Source organism: Lathyrus oleraceus, chromosome 4, assembly GCF_024323335.1.
Source record: "Lathyrus oleraceus cultivar Zhongwan6 chromosome 4, CAAS_Psat_ZW6_1.0, whole genome shotgun sequence".
Taxonomy (NCBI): domain Eukaryota; kingdom Viridiplantae; phylum Streptophyta; class Magnoliopsida; order Fabales; family Fabaceae; genus Lathyrus; species Lathyrus oleraceus.
The window spans coordinates 45,847,587-45,861,530 of record NC_066582.1 but is presented as its reverse complement, the minus strand read 5'-3'; the positions used below and the strand labels follow the sequence as shown (position 1 = coordinate 45,861,530).

At 31.6% G+C, this 13,944-nt stretch overlaps 1 protein-coding gene across 1 annotated transcript; it reads left to right on the top strand.

Annotated features, from left to right (window-relative positions):
- Positions 1–9,500: 9,500 nt before the first annotated feature.
- LOC127138803 (uncharacterized) lies at positions 9,501–12,448 on the top strand. Its single transcript, XM_051065338.1, has 5 exons — positions 9,501–9,668; positions 10,082–10,162; positions 10,302–10,426; positions 10,521–10,706; positions 11,659–12,448. Exons 1-5 carry the CDS (start codon positions 9,656–9,658, stop codon positions 12,025–12,027), a joined length of 774 nt encoding a protein of 257 aa, XP_050921295.1. The 5' UTR covers positions 9,501–9,655; the 3' UTR covers positions 12,028–12,448.
- The last annotated feature ends 1,496 nt before the right edge of the window (positions 12,449–13,944 follow it).

Below are 13,944 nucleotides of genomic sequence, written 5' to 3'. Positions count from 1 at the left end.
CAGAGAAGTTCAGAAGTCGGATTTGGGTACCTATAATCTTATGAGTCCTTTTGTGTTTTCTACTCTAGGCATTTTCTCAATGAGTGCCATTGCCATAGAGTAATGTCTAGCATTATTCCAGACTTTCTTCTTAAAGAAATTATGACATGAATAAGATGAAAATAGATTTTGATCACTTCAGAAGCATGGATCCAGAAGTCTTGGGAGCTGAATTCACGTGACTTATTGACTTTTGGATCATGATGTCTGGTTTCATCAAAAACCACCAACTTTGAGATCTCAAGTTTTAACTTTTGCATAACTTTTGACCTTGAGGTCTCTGATTCTATTAGAACCTTTGACTTCTCTGTTATTGATTCTGATGGGTTCATAGATTTGATCCCTTCAGTATCAGACACCAATAAGTCATAAGCATGACTTGAAGAAGATGGGTTCTTTCATGTCAAGGTTCTGAAAACCACACATCTCATGAAAGTCCAAACCATCTCTTTTGATCTTACTTACTCCATAGATCATGAGTGCAACTAGAGTCTTATTGAGATCTATTGTTAAGAAATATTTGAGAGCTATATCATGATCAGGCAACATATAGATTTATTTTCAATGTCTCAACTATTTCTTTAGATGATTTTAATTCTTCTTCTAAGAAACTCAAGTTGTTTCTTAACAACCTTCACGCGCCTTGCCTAATCTTTGACAAAGGCTCATGAAATTATGAATAAGATAAAACCAATATAGGTTAGGGTATTCCCTATCTTTCTCATCATATTCAGAGCCAGAACCTGTCTCAAACTCTGAATTAGAGAGTGTAAGAGCCATCAATGCACACTTGACTTCTTTCATCTTCTTTGTATAAATATTTTTAATCAATAAGTTCATCCTATGTTGCCATGAGTTATTTCTTGAACTTGATTTGAAACTTTCTTTTAGAAGGATTTTCTTAAATGATTTGTCATTTAGAGATTAGGACAATCATTTCAAAAGTGATCAGGCTATTTACAATTGTAGCAGATCTTCTGATCAACTTCTCTATTCTTGGAACATAAGCCTTTGAAGTTAGAGCTTTTACCGGAGAGTCTCTTGTTACTCTTGGTAAGTTGTGGAAGTCTCTTTCAAAAGAAAGGTCATTTTCTCATCATCAGAATCCCTATTAGAATCTTCTCAATCAAAAGCTTCTTCTGGTTTTTATGGGTTTTGAGAATCTGGAAATCTGAAAGTCTTCCTTTTAAATAAGCATATCAACATTAAACTTGGTTCCTGCAATAAACACATTTACCACACGAGTCAATCTTAAGGATTAATAAATCCTTTCACACTCACAAGGAAAATGACTCAAGGCAGAAAAGGTTTCTTAATTTCCTCAACAAGTACACTTGTCCCACGAGTCAGTCTTAAGGATTAAAAAATCCCTTCTTACTCAAAAAACAAGTGACCTAGAGAAGAAACAAGTTTCTTGATCTCCTTTAGTTCAACTTTATTTTCCTTCAATAGTTTCTATTTTGTAACAAATTAAGGAAACTTCAAATAAATCTGAATTGCTGCTTGAGTAGTTTTTTATCACCAGATCTTTTATGTTTCAATGTTAAGTGAAATAAGCACAATCGGGCTCTGATACCAACTGAAGGCGAGAAAAATACACAAGAAGGGGGGGGGGGTTAAATTGTGTATGACTAAAAATTATCTTTTCACTTATGATTCTAGAACATCAGATTCTGAACCACGTTCAGAGTTTGATACCATAGTAAGTATCAATAGTGAGAAATTTTACTTCTTTCTTCTTCAACTCTATTTCAGAATCCAAGGTTTCAAGCTCAAATTCTAATATGAGTAAGAGGCTGAATTAGACATGAGCTTGACTTTAGAGTTAATTTACGCAACATAATATAAATGTAAAAGTAAATAAATAAACACACAATATATCCTGGTTCCTCTCAAGCTGAGAGTAGTCCAGTCCCCGTGCAGCACAAGAGCTTTTAACTTTAATCAGACTGATTACAATTGCTTAAGCTAGCAGCTCAAGACTTCCTGCTCAATCATACCTAATCGAGACTTTCTTGCTTAAGCACCCAGCTCGAGACTTACTGTTTAATCACCCCTAATCGATACTTCATTGCCTAAATTTCCCATTCAGGACTTTCTTGCCTTAAGATCATGTTAAAGACTTCTTGCTCTTCCCACAAGCATGAGACTTCAATGCTCAAGCACCTAGCTTGAGACTTTCTTGCCTAAACACTCTGCTCCAGACTTTCCACCTTAAGCTCATGTTAAGGAGTTTTTCTCAATCAGATTTAAATATACTTTTTTTCCTAACTAATCAGATTAGGACTTTAATGCTCAATCTAATAAGAAAAAGACTTACTCTGAGCTCAACGACTAGAGTCTTCAGATTCTCTTAACCATAAGAATCTGGCATAACCTTGTGTTCACGTGAGTGCTTCTTGGATAATTAGATACATAAAGGTTTACACTCTTGAGCATATGTGAGTTGATTGCTTATGAGTGTGGAATAATAAAATGGTCATTTTTCTTCTCTGCTTGCACAAATTTTCTCTTGTTGCGCCTTTCTGTTCTGATGATTTTCCTTGATCATTTTAGCTTTGCTCTCACACACTTAATCCATGTTGTTATATTTTCTATTTAGTATGTGTTTCATAGAGTTGTGTTTTATGATTAAAAACACACTCTATCTCTCAACGAATACAGTGAACTAGTATCACATCTTTGTCAACTCAATCACATATTCTTCAACTCACATTCAACTCACCCAGACCAACCTCGTTGAATGTTTTCAATCTTCATCTATAAACAGATTCTGGAATATATCCATCGAAGATTGAAACTACCATAATACAAATAACCGTTGAAACTACCATGGTACAAGTAGCCATTGAAGGTCTTTAGTTGTTGGACAATAGAGTGAGTCAAAACTCAGCTAGCATAAAGACGTTGGGAAAAAAGAGTAGAGTTCAGAGCAGTTTGAGAGATAAGATCATGACAAAATATCTATATGTTCATTAGACATAAAGTATTCTACCGTTGTCACGCGATCTTCTATGGATAACTTCAGACTTGAAATCTTCTTATAGATGTTTGTTGAAGCTTGTTTAGAGTCGTTGCTATCCTTATACTTAAATTATTGATTTAAAGGCTTTTATAGAATTAGTTAAAGCTTGATCAGAAGTTGAAGTATGTCTTCAAAACCTAGTTGGAGTGAAACTTCAAAGTCTAGAGTTCACATGTTCTAAGCTTGTCTTCATCAGAGTCTTGATCAGAACTAGTCAGGATAAACACTTGTAGAGTTGATGACTTGATATAGACAAACTCCTTTGAAGCAGATCCTTCAAAAGTGTTGGTAAAACACGTTCAGAAGTTGCAGGGTCATTCCTTGTGATAGTGACTACTTGCTTCAAAAGATTCCAGTCTTCAGAGTTTGCTGATCTTTGGATTCCATGATAAGCTTAGGTTCAATATATGGAAGACTTAGATAGACTCATCAGAGTCTTGAAGCTTGGTTCTGATACTTCAGATTTAGAACAATTTTGCTTCCCTTTAATGGTTCTTATGAGTGATTAACTTGATTAGTATCAAAGTTAATGTATTTTTATTATGCACAATAGAATAACCATTATTCAACCCTATTGTTCTTTAAATACTTTGTTATCATCAAAACCTTTTAGGAGCTTGAACAAATCTTGTTCTAACATGCCTGACGAGACTTTGAATCTCACTTCTATGTATCTCCGGGTGCGATGGAGAACTCAAGGCTATGTAGTTCTGGGTAAAATGTTTTTGTTTGTGGTTCAATTTTAGCGAAAGTTGTTGTTGTCGCAATCGAACAAAAAAGATTGCTTACCCAAAATAGTTAGAGGAGAGGGCGTTTGCATCACAATAAAATGGACTTCTATATCAACATTTGCGGGAAAGCATCACCTAGATCACTCACACATATATGGATGGAGCGTTGTTTTGCATCATCTTAAGACGAAACACCTTTTGTTTAAAAAGAGTTTGAGGTTGAAATCCAAAAGGCAACATGGTTTGGATGTGTTGGATATATTTTTGGATTGGAAATGAGTATTTGGACTCACAAGCTATTACGATTTGGGTCTAATACCCGGAACTATGATTGGACATTACAACCAAGTAGTATTTTTCATCCATTTTTATTATGAAAAGGTTTGGAATATTTACAAGCGTTTTGAGGGGAAGACGGACACTTGGACTTGCAAGGTATTACGACTTGGGTCTAGTATTCAGACTAGTATTAGACATTACACCCAAATAGCCATTTTCTTCTAATTTATTGCGAAAAAGAAGACGCATTTTGAATTTTCGGAGGAAGACAAGTATTTGGACTTGCAAGCTATTGTAACTTGGATCTAATACTCCGGACTATGATTCGACATTACACCCAAGTATCCATTTTCTTCCATTATTTTTGAAAAAATGGTCCAAGTATAGGGTTAGTCATTTTGAATTTATTTGAGAAAGAAAGCTTGATGTTGGGTCAAAGCGTTTTCAATTTGCGTTGCTGGATAAAATATGAAACTTGTCGATAGTTTAGAAATGATTTGTTTTTGTTTTGAAAAGGATTTTGAAATTTGAAACTTGGTGTTGACCAAGTGTTTTTTATTCTGAAAAAGGTTGATTTTATTTTTGATCAACTATTTAATTAGTTCATTTTGACTAACTTATCTAAAGGCAAAAATAAAAGCAAATAAATAAATAATAATACAATCAAAGAGATGGGGATACATTTGTCACTTGGGAAATAATTCAAAAAAAAAAAGAAGCAAATAATAATACAATAACACTAATAATTAAAAAAAGAGAGAGAAAATAGTGGCTTTTTGATTTTAATTAAAAGGTGATTATTTTTTACAAATAAGAAAAAATTTACGTTTTTTTTTTGTTTTATCTTTTTGAATAAGTTTTAAAAAAAAGAAAGTAGTTTTTTTAATTAAACGTAAATTTAAATTGTTAAGAGAAATAAATACATATTTACAAGAATGCATACAAATATTTACATGAAACTAATAAAAATAATATACAATAAAAATGTCCATTATTTATTTTACAAGTAAAAAATGTAAGAAAGGGGAAGAGATTTTTGAAATTTATTCTCACATCTAACTGACTCTAAACCTATTAGGCTAGAAAGGGAAGGCTTATCTATCGGAAGAACAAAGAAGATGGAATGTGCTTCCGAACTCTAAGGGACAACCGGGAAGTAGCGAGCTTTTAAATTCTTCAAGCTATTAACATAAACTTCAAACACCTTCTTTGGGTGACGAAGTGAAAGAACCTTTTGCCCTCACTCCACTCTACCAGAAGTATGTGTTACATTGAACATGTTAACAAATAACTTTAAAGTCGACATTCCATTTTGGTACTTACGACAATGTTGGAATATCTTCATGAAGTCCCAAGTAACCATATGCAATTAAGATGGAATGATTCTCGAATGGTTCAATACCTCAACTTCAAAAAAGTTGAAGAGGACCCTAAATCTTAATATGGAGAACAAATACTCATGAAACAACATCGATCATCTATCAAAGGAACTACATAACTTTTTGTTATGAGACACATACTAGTCAGAGGACTACCTCACATCTTGATAGGCGTCCTCTAAACTTTGGATATTACCTAAGGTGGAAGTTATCCCCACCACTTATACATCCATTCAAAAAATAGTGAGCGACGTCAGCAGATAAGTGAAGGCCTTGTTGATCATTTAGAACCATTTTCTTTCAACTATCAACACAAATAACATGCATATCATAAATTTTGAAGTGGCCTCAGAAATCAAGATGCTCCCCAACTTCCTTACCATTGTGTTCTCGCCGTTATAGAGAATTAAAAACCCTAATGAAAGAGCGACTCCTCATATCATCCTCATTACACTTCAAGAGACTCAGTATCTAACACGAGAAAAGCAAAAAAAAGGAACAAAAATTGACTTCTTTTCTAAGGGAAATACCTAATTTACCCCTCCAACTTATTCTACGAGATTATTTGCGGTTTCACTGAAATAAAGATTCATGGGTCTACTACCACTTTCAATAGAACCCTCATTAGACTAAAAATTTTCACTAAGGACTATGAGGTTAGTCAAAATGCCAGTAGCCATCAAAGAAACATTATCGTGAAGGTGAAAGAAATTTCTCATATGAAATCAAATTTAAAGATGCAAAAATAATTTGGATATCTCAATTTATAAAATATTTTAAAGTTTAACTAACTAAAAAATATATAATGATTGACTTAATCATTACTCAAATTATCACTATTCTTAACAAAGTTTATTTTTTAATGAAAATACTAAATTGAAAAAAATTATAATAAATTTGTTAAAAATAAACTAACAAAACTATATTTTAGTAAAAACCGGTATCCTGTTTAAATTGTAGGGGTTTTATTCTCAGAGGTTAACCCACGCCCTATCCTCAAATGTTTAATGATGTGTACAAAAATATAATAATTATTCTCCTTTCATTATAATATAATCACTCACACGATAGAATATTTAGTTCATCGCCGAGCAAGTGGACAAACCATAAACACACAAATACACAAAATTGAATATAATCACTCACACAATATAATGCTATCACAATAATCACAACACAAGTAATCTTCCAAAAAATTACAAATATTAATATACAAAAATCCCCAACAAAATGCAAATAATAAAATAAAAATTCATTGGGTGAATAAGTGGTGAGAAAACATTGATCACAATTATTTACAACCGATTGAAGACAACGATGATAAAAAATTCTCAATATGTATGACAACGGTGGAATAACTTTTGGCCATCACAATTATACAAAATTATAATCAAACTTTGTTTTTAGAGGTTGTGTAAAATATTTTTAAAATACATATAATTATACCATAGCAGTTGGTTTTACTTAGATTGTATCTTATTGCTAAGGTTATATCCTTATGACTTTGATACAGTAGTCAACCTCTTGAAAAGATTGCCTGATCTTGTTTTGAAAAGGACTTCTCGAGAAAAAGATTCCACTTTTACCATCTCTCTAAAGCATTCACTATCTCTCTTTCTCTGCAACAAAATATAGTTTAAAATCATTTTGTTAGTAATATATACATAAAACAATCATGCTACAAAATATATATACACAAATTTAAAGAAAAAATGGGGATGCTGACACCTCCCTATTATAAATAAGATCTGATTTGAAGCAATTTGAATAACAAACAAACAAATCTTAATAAATTACCAATATCATAAAAATATAATATACATACAAGCAACTAATCTAATAACAAGTTAGGGTTTGATTACCTTTGGTGACTCGAATGGAAAATCTGGAGTAAAATGATTCAAAACCAAGAAAACACCACCTAAATTGATAATCTGAAGTAAAATGAATCGAAACCAAATAGAAATCAAATCCATGTATTTAACATTTTTTTAACAAGTTCATTATACAACAACATTACTTGGACAAGAATTTCCATTATATTCCTTACGAATATCAACAGTCCATTTGATCTGAAGAGATTTGGAAAGTTTAACAAGTCTCTCAGTCTCGAGTATAAGCCCTTTGACAGTCAACAATAAATCTCTCAGCCCATTTCACCAAATTATGAGCATTTTCTTAGATCAACACTTTCCTATCATACTTATTCTCTATCACGCTAAGCCATCCCAAAAAGCACCCAAACACAACATCAACATACCCAATCTTGTCACCACCAAAATAGGGTTTTCCTTTATTGCACTTTTCAAAAGCATCATCCATCCTCTTGACCACTTCTTCCAGCGCCTCAAAACATGTCTTCATTTCCCCGTATCTTTTTTTTTTTTACTTTGTTTGATTACTCCTTCGTCTTGCTTTACCTTCATTTGAGTAGTAAATTCAAGCTTAATCACATACACAATTATTAATAAGACTATATTAAAATGAGGTGATGTACTTGGATTTGAATGAAATTAGGGTTTTAATGTTCTCCTTTGGACATGATGAGAGAGATGAGTTGGGAATTACGGTTTAGTGTTCTCATTTGTAAACTGTCTGTAATTGTACATCTTTGTTCCTCTTCAAACATGTTCTTCTAGGAACATTGTCTCCTTCTCTTCGTTTCTCTTCCACCGTGTGTTCCAAGTTTGACTTGCAAATGAAAAGAAACAAGTTTGACTTCCAAAAGAAATGAAACTAGGGTTCCGGGTTGGTTAAAGTGTTTGATAACAAATAATAATCAATTTAAAATAAACAAAAAATTCATATCAACTAAAATAATACCAACTGAATTGCTATGTATGTGCAATTTAACGATATTTCATAAAACTTAATAAAAATGACTAATTTAACTAACAAAATAATTTTTAAGGGATTTAAAATGAACGTTTATTAATTAAAGGATGGAAGGGAAATTTTAAATTAAGTTAAGGGATCAATGGTGTGGTTTTCTAAAAAAAGTAGGGGATTGTACAACACAACTCTAGTTGTCATGTGTTTGATTTAAAAGTTGTTCATGAAATATAATAGAAATTAAGATTAGGGATTGTACAAAAACTAAAATTTTGTCCTCCACAAAACCATGAGACAACTTTTTATCTTTAATACAAGTTATTTAAAATAAAAAAAAAACCTTTTATTTTCTATTAAAAATAAATACTTTATCTTAGGGGTGTTCAAATCCAAGTCAATACAAATAAAAACCGCAAACTGATCCAAAAAACTAAAAACCGCAAAAATTGAATATTATTGGATGTGTTTGAATGTTATTTTGTAAAAACCGATTAGATTTCAAATTGATTTTTTAAAACCGATCCAACCGAATAGAACCACATGTACATATTTTTATACTTATTTATTTTATATTAATATGATATGTTGTATTGATTTATTATTCGATAATATATATATATATATATATATATATATATATATATATATATATATATATATATATATATATATATATATATATATAATACTATTTATTAATTTAATTTAATCTATTTATTTTTATTATTTCATTTGTTTCAACCATAGTTGATCATTCTTATTTTATAATATTGATTTTTAATATGTTATATATTATATCAAATATATTATTTATTAGCATTTTGATAATTTTAATCACAAAATATAATTTATAATTTAGATATAAAAAACATATCCAAATTAAAACGCTTGAAATTGAATAAAATCAATTTTTTTTTTCAATCATTCAAAACCGAATCGAACCGCAAATAATATTTTTTTGAATCAAATGAATTTTAATCTCAAAATCGATTAAAAATACACAACCATAAATACCCCCAACTCTCTCTAATACTCTTCTTTTAATATTTATGCTTATAAACATACTTTTTTTTTATACCTAATACACATTAGTTAAAATATAAAAATATCTTTTTTTATTAAAACATATTTTCTCTCAATTTACATTTCTTTTGTATCAAACATACAAAAAAATTATTTCTCAAAATCAAATGCATCCCAAAAAATCCATTAGAACTTAAAAAAAAAAGTCAACAACCAATAGCTTTTTTTATTTTATTAAAAACAAATCAATATAGCAAAAGGAGAGTTTTGTAAACGAAAATAAAAAGAACGAAGGAAAGCGAAGGCTTTTGTAGCGTTCCTCCGCCATCGTCAACGCAGCGGGAGTGATGAGTTCCGCCGGTATAACCTTGCGCGCTCTTTTCTCGATTCAACATTTCCATCTTTCTTTCATCTCACGATCTCTCTTGCAACGTTTATTATGATCTTATATAAGAGGATAATCGAGTTTACAATCCACTGAATCAGTAAAAAAATATTAGATTTAGTTTTGTAAATCTTTATTTGCGTTTTCTGCTAATCTCTTTCTCTAAACTAGATTTGTTTTTTCTAGGGTTTATAGTGAAATTGGATAGACTCTAAACACAAACCCTAACTCACAAAATTGTTCCACCTCTTTTACTGTGTTTTTTTAAATAATTTGATTTCATGGTGGTTTTTTCTTTTATTCTCGATGGTTTTATGATTTAGATGATCCAAAAAAATAATCTTTTGTGGATTTATTATGGATTTACAATTTGGGTCTGTTGTTTCAGATACATTCAATGGGGGTTCTGTACAATCTGTCAAAGAATCTGTTCCTGGGGCAAGCATTGAAGCAAAACAGGAAGTTACCGGTGAGATTTTGGGGCTTTTGGTTTCATTCTGCATTTTAAGAGAACAAATTTTCATCTGTAATGACGGTCTATTTTAGAGATTTATGGTTATTGTTGCTAATAAGCTTGCTCATGTGCTTCTTGTCTCTTGTCTTGCTAGAGGTGAAAGCTCAAGTCGATGCTATGTGGGAACAAATGAATAAAGGAGTATCAAATAAAGTTATTAGCAGTTTTACAAGCAAGCCTAAATCTACCTCAAAAAGCAATCCAAAGAAGAGATCTTCTGTAATACTTTGCTGTTGTTATTGTTTAGCTATTGTTGTTTTAACAGTTATTAGCTTGACTTTAATTTCTTTCAACTCGATAATTTTGAATGTAGAACTGGATGTCTTATTTGGGGTTGGCACCAAAGGCAACTGAATCTATTGTGCAAGGTGCTTCGCAGAATGAACCTGGTGTGCTGCAAAACAGTGCAAGTGATGAAGCTAAGAAGTTTGCTGCTGCTGCTCTTGCTGCGGTGAAAGTTGATGCTGCCGCTTCTGCGTCAAGCAGGGGGAAACTTGTGGTAAGGACATTGATATCTAATGCTCCAATTTTGTGTTAATCTAGCTGAAGTGGGAAAATATTTGGGCAATTAGTCAAAAGGGGGAGGAAACTATATAAAAACTAGACTGTGAATTGAAGTCTAGTTTTCTTTTTAATCAGCGACACGGGACGGCTTAGCTTGTTTGTTGCTGCTCCAATAGTGCTGTGAATTAGCAGCTACTGTGTAGCGGAATCTGAACATATCGCTATTGTTCTGTGATATGGTATTTAGTACATAGTGTTGTCAATCAATAGCAGCTATAACACTACAATTATATGAAATAAACCTGTGACATGGGATTAGCTTAGCTTGTTTGTTGCCTTTCCAATCAGTATTGTGAAACAGTGGTTATAGCTTAGTGGAGTTCGAAATATCACTATTGTTCTGCAATACACTATTCAGTACATAGTGTTGTCAAATAGCAGCTATAACACTGTAGCTTGGGAAGTTAGAACAGACAGTTACTTTACGTGATCCACAATAGTTCCAATATTTGATTTACTAGGGCTGCCTATCTTTTAGCCCAACAAATTTGAGCATACCACAGAGTGAATAATTTTCCATTTGAACTTGTTTGAATTCTAATTTGGTTGATGACTGACTGACTATTTTTCGTAGTACCTACATTGCATTTGAGTTTCAATGTTTAGTTCATTTGACATGGTTTGAATTCAATTTTGTTGATGACTGACTATTTTTCGTAGTACCTACATTGCATTTGAGTTTCAATGTTTAGTTCATTTGACATGGTTTGAATTCAATTTTGTTGATGACTGACCATTATTCATAGTACTATGTTGTGTTTGAGTTTCAATGTTTTGTTCATTTGTTTCCTTTATCATTTTTACTGAGGTTCGAGACTTTTCTGGTCAAGAAATTGAATAACTATTCATAACACCTAAATGTTTTGTTCATTTGTTTCCTTTATCAGATTACCGAGGTTCGAGACTTTGCTGGTCAAGAAATTGAATATAAGAAGCTCGTAGATTCGGATTCAAAGGAGGCAATTGAAAGAGCCAAAGCCCCTGCACCTTCTGCCGTGGATGCTGTCCTTGAACAGATAAAAAAGAAATCTAAGCTCAGTGTACTTGATAAGACCAAAAAAGACTGGGGAGAGTTTAAGGAAGAAAATAAGGGACTGGAAAATGAGCTTGATGTTTACAAGAAGAGTTCAAACCAGTATTTGGATAAGGTTTCCTTCTTGCAGCGAACAGATTACCGTGAATATGAGCGAGAGAGAGATGCACGACTGGCTTTGCAATCCAGGAAGCGACCAGATATGCAAGATGATCCTGTATAACTGAAGAAAGCTGAAGTGTTGAGTTGCTACCTTTGGCAAATTATTTATGGTTATATCATGAGTTCATATCTAGGTGTTCCTGGGAATTTCTTGGTCTCCAGAAGAAAAAAAGGATCTTTGGTCACATTAGTAGGTGATGATGCATTTTGAGGTTCAAGGTTTAGAATGCTTTCAAATGATGTGGTACTTGACTTGGATGAGAAAAACGGGACTAAAAACCCAAGTGTAAATTTTAGACTGACATTAGCACAACTCACTGAAGTTACTAGTTTTCAAGAAGCATTGTATTGGTCAATTTTCTTGAAAAAAAAAGATTCGCTGTTTATCTGTCAACTCACTGAAGTTACTAGTTTTTATGTGCTGTACCAGAAACTTTTAACTTAATGAATTGATGGCAGCCACCCTCACCCTCATTTTTTGATATCCCAACCTTATTTAAAATATTTTGTAATGCTCAAATTGACATTATAGATTTAAGCTCGTGAGAATCAAATCGTTAATCCTCACTCTTGGGTTCTTCGGGGGTCTTCAAATCCGAATAGCTGGTTTTTCTTTTTGTAATTTTTGGTTAACTTCAGTTTCAATTGGTTGTGTTTTTTGCCAAGAAATGAAACCTGGTAACATCAGTTTGAATAGTCTTTCAGTGTTTTCTGGTTTGTCCTGATTGGTTTCGGGGTTATGGTTGCATGTGGATTGCAAGGTTGATAGTATCAATCTAGTATAACAGAGGGGTTATGTTTCCAATCAATTAGACAAGTTTACTTATTGCCTAATCGATTAAGGACTTAGTCAAATCGATTAAGGCAATGTGAAAGACCTTTAATCACTTAGAAAATGTGTTAATCAATTAACTCATATAGCAATTTTTTAGTTTCCTTTTATGGATTAGGATTGCTTCCTTTTGAAGTATGTTAGTCGATTAACACATGATTTAATCAATTAAATTAATTAATTGATCCATGAATTATTTCCTTTTTTGAGTTAAATATTTTCTATATAAAGGAGACATCTCCTTATTTCATCAAACTTCCAATTTTAAATAGAAACCTTCCTATTTTTCTTCTATTCTCTACTTTTGAAATTGATTTTTCACAAGAATTATCGTAATGGTGAAAGGCCTAAAATCCCACGTGAGAGTTATATTGTAAATGATGTTTACTTAATCTGTTGTATTCAAAAGTGTGATTCTCCATAAAAGCTCTGTTTAAAGGTTCATAAGCTAAGTCCGTGTAAAAGATATGTTTGTTGGTTCTTGATCTTAGCTAGTGTAAAAGTTCTATCTGTTTGTTATCGAAGGTTTGTGGACAAATACTGTAAAAAGCTCAAGTACGTTTTTGTGGAACTCAAGAGGAAACTCTTGAGGACAGGATTAGGCTAAAAGATTAGGATGAACAAGTGTGTGCATTCTTTATATCTATTCTCTCTTTATTTTTTTATATATTATTTTTGTTATGTATCTCTCTTAATCTCTATCTCCTTTCTACATTCATGATGTCCCATTTTTGGTTTTTTTATCAAATTAATTTTTTTTAAGATCAAAGTTGTTATAAATTGTTTTTCGATTTTAAAATAACACAATTCATCCTTTTTTTCGTGTGTTTAGAGTCATTTGATCAACAAGTGACATTAAAGTCTAACTCATGTTATAAAACTAATTGTCTTAGGAGGTAGTATGATGACTTCAAAAACATATTTTAAAAAGATATTTTTCATGAATACACTCTATTTTTTGATGGTGAAATGTTTTATATATATATATATATATATATATATATATATATATATATATATATATATATATATATATATATATATATATATATATATATATATATATATATATATATATATAGAAAGAGAGCATAAAATTATTTTTTTATTCTATTGATCGCGATTTATGGAATTATGTTGTAAATG

What these genes read in the sequence shown, in the direction of transcription:
- LOC127138803 (XM_051065338.1), top strand. An exon ending in AGCAAAACAGGAAGTTACCG is followed by an intron (nt 10,163 to 10,301) that starts GTGAGATTTTGG and finishes TTGTCTTGCTAG; the next exon opens with AGGTGAAAGCTCAAGTCGAT. An exon ending in ATCCAAAGAAGAGATCTTCT is followed by an intron (nt 10,427 to 10,520) that starts GTAATACTTTGC and finishes TTTTGAATGTAG; the next exon opens with AACTGGATGTCTTATTTGGG.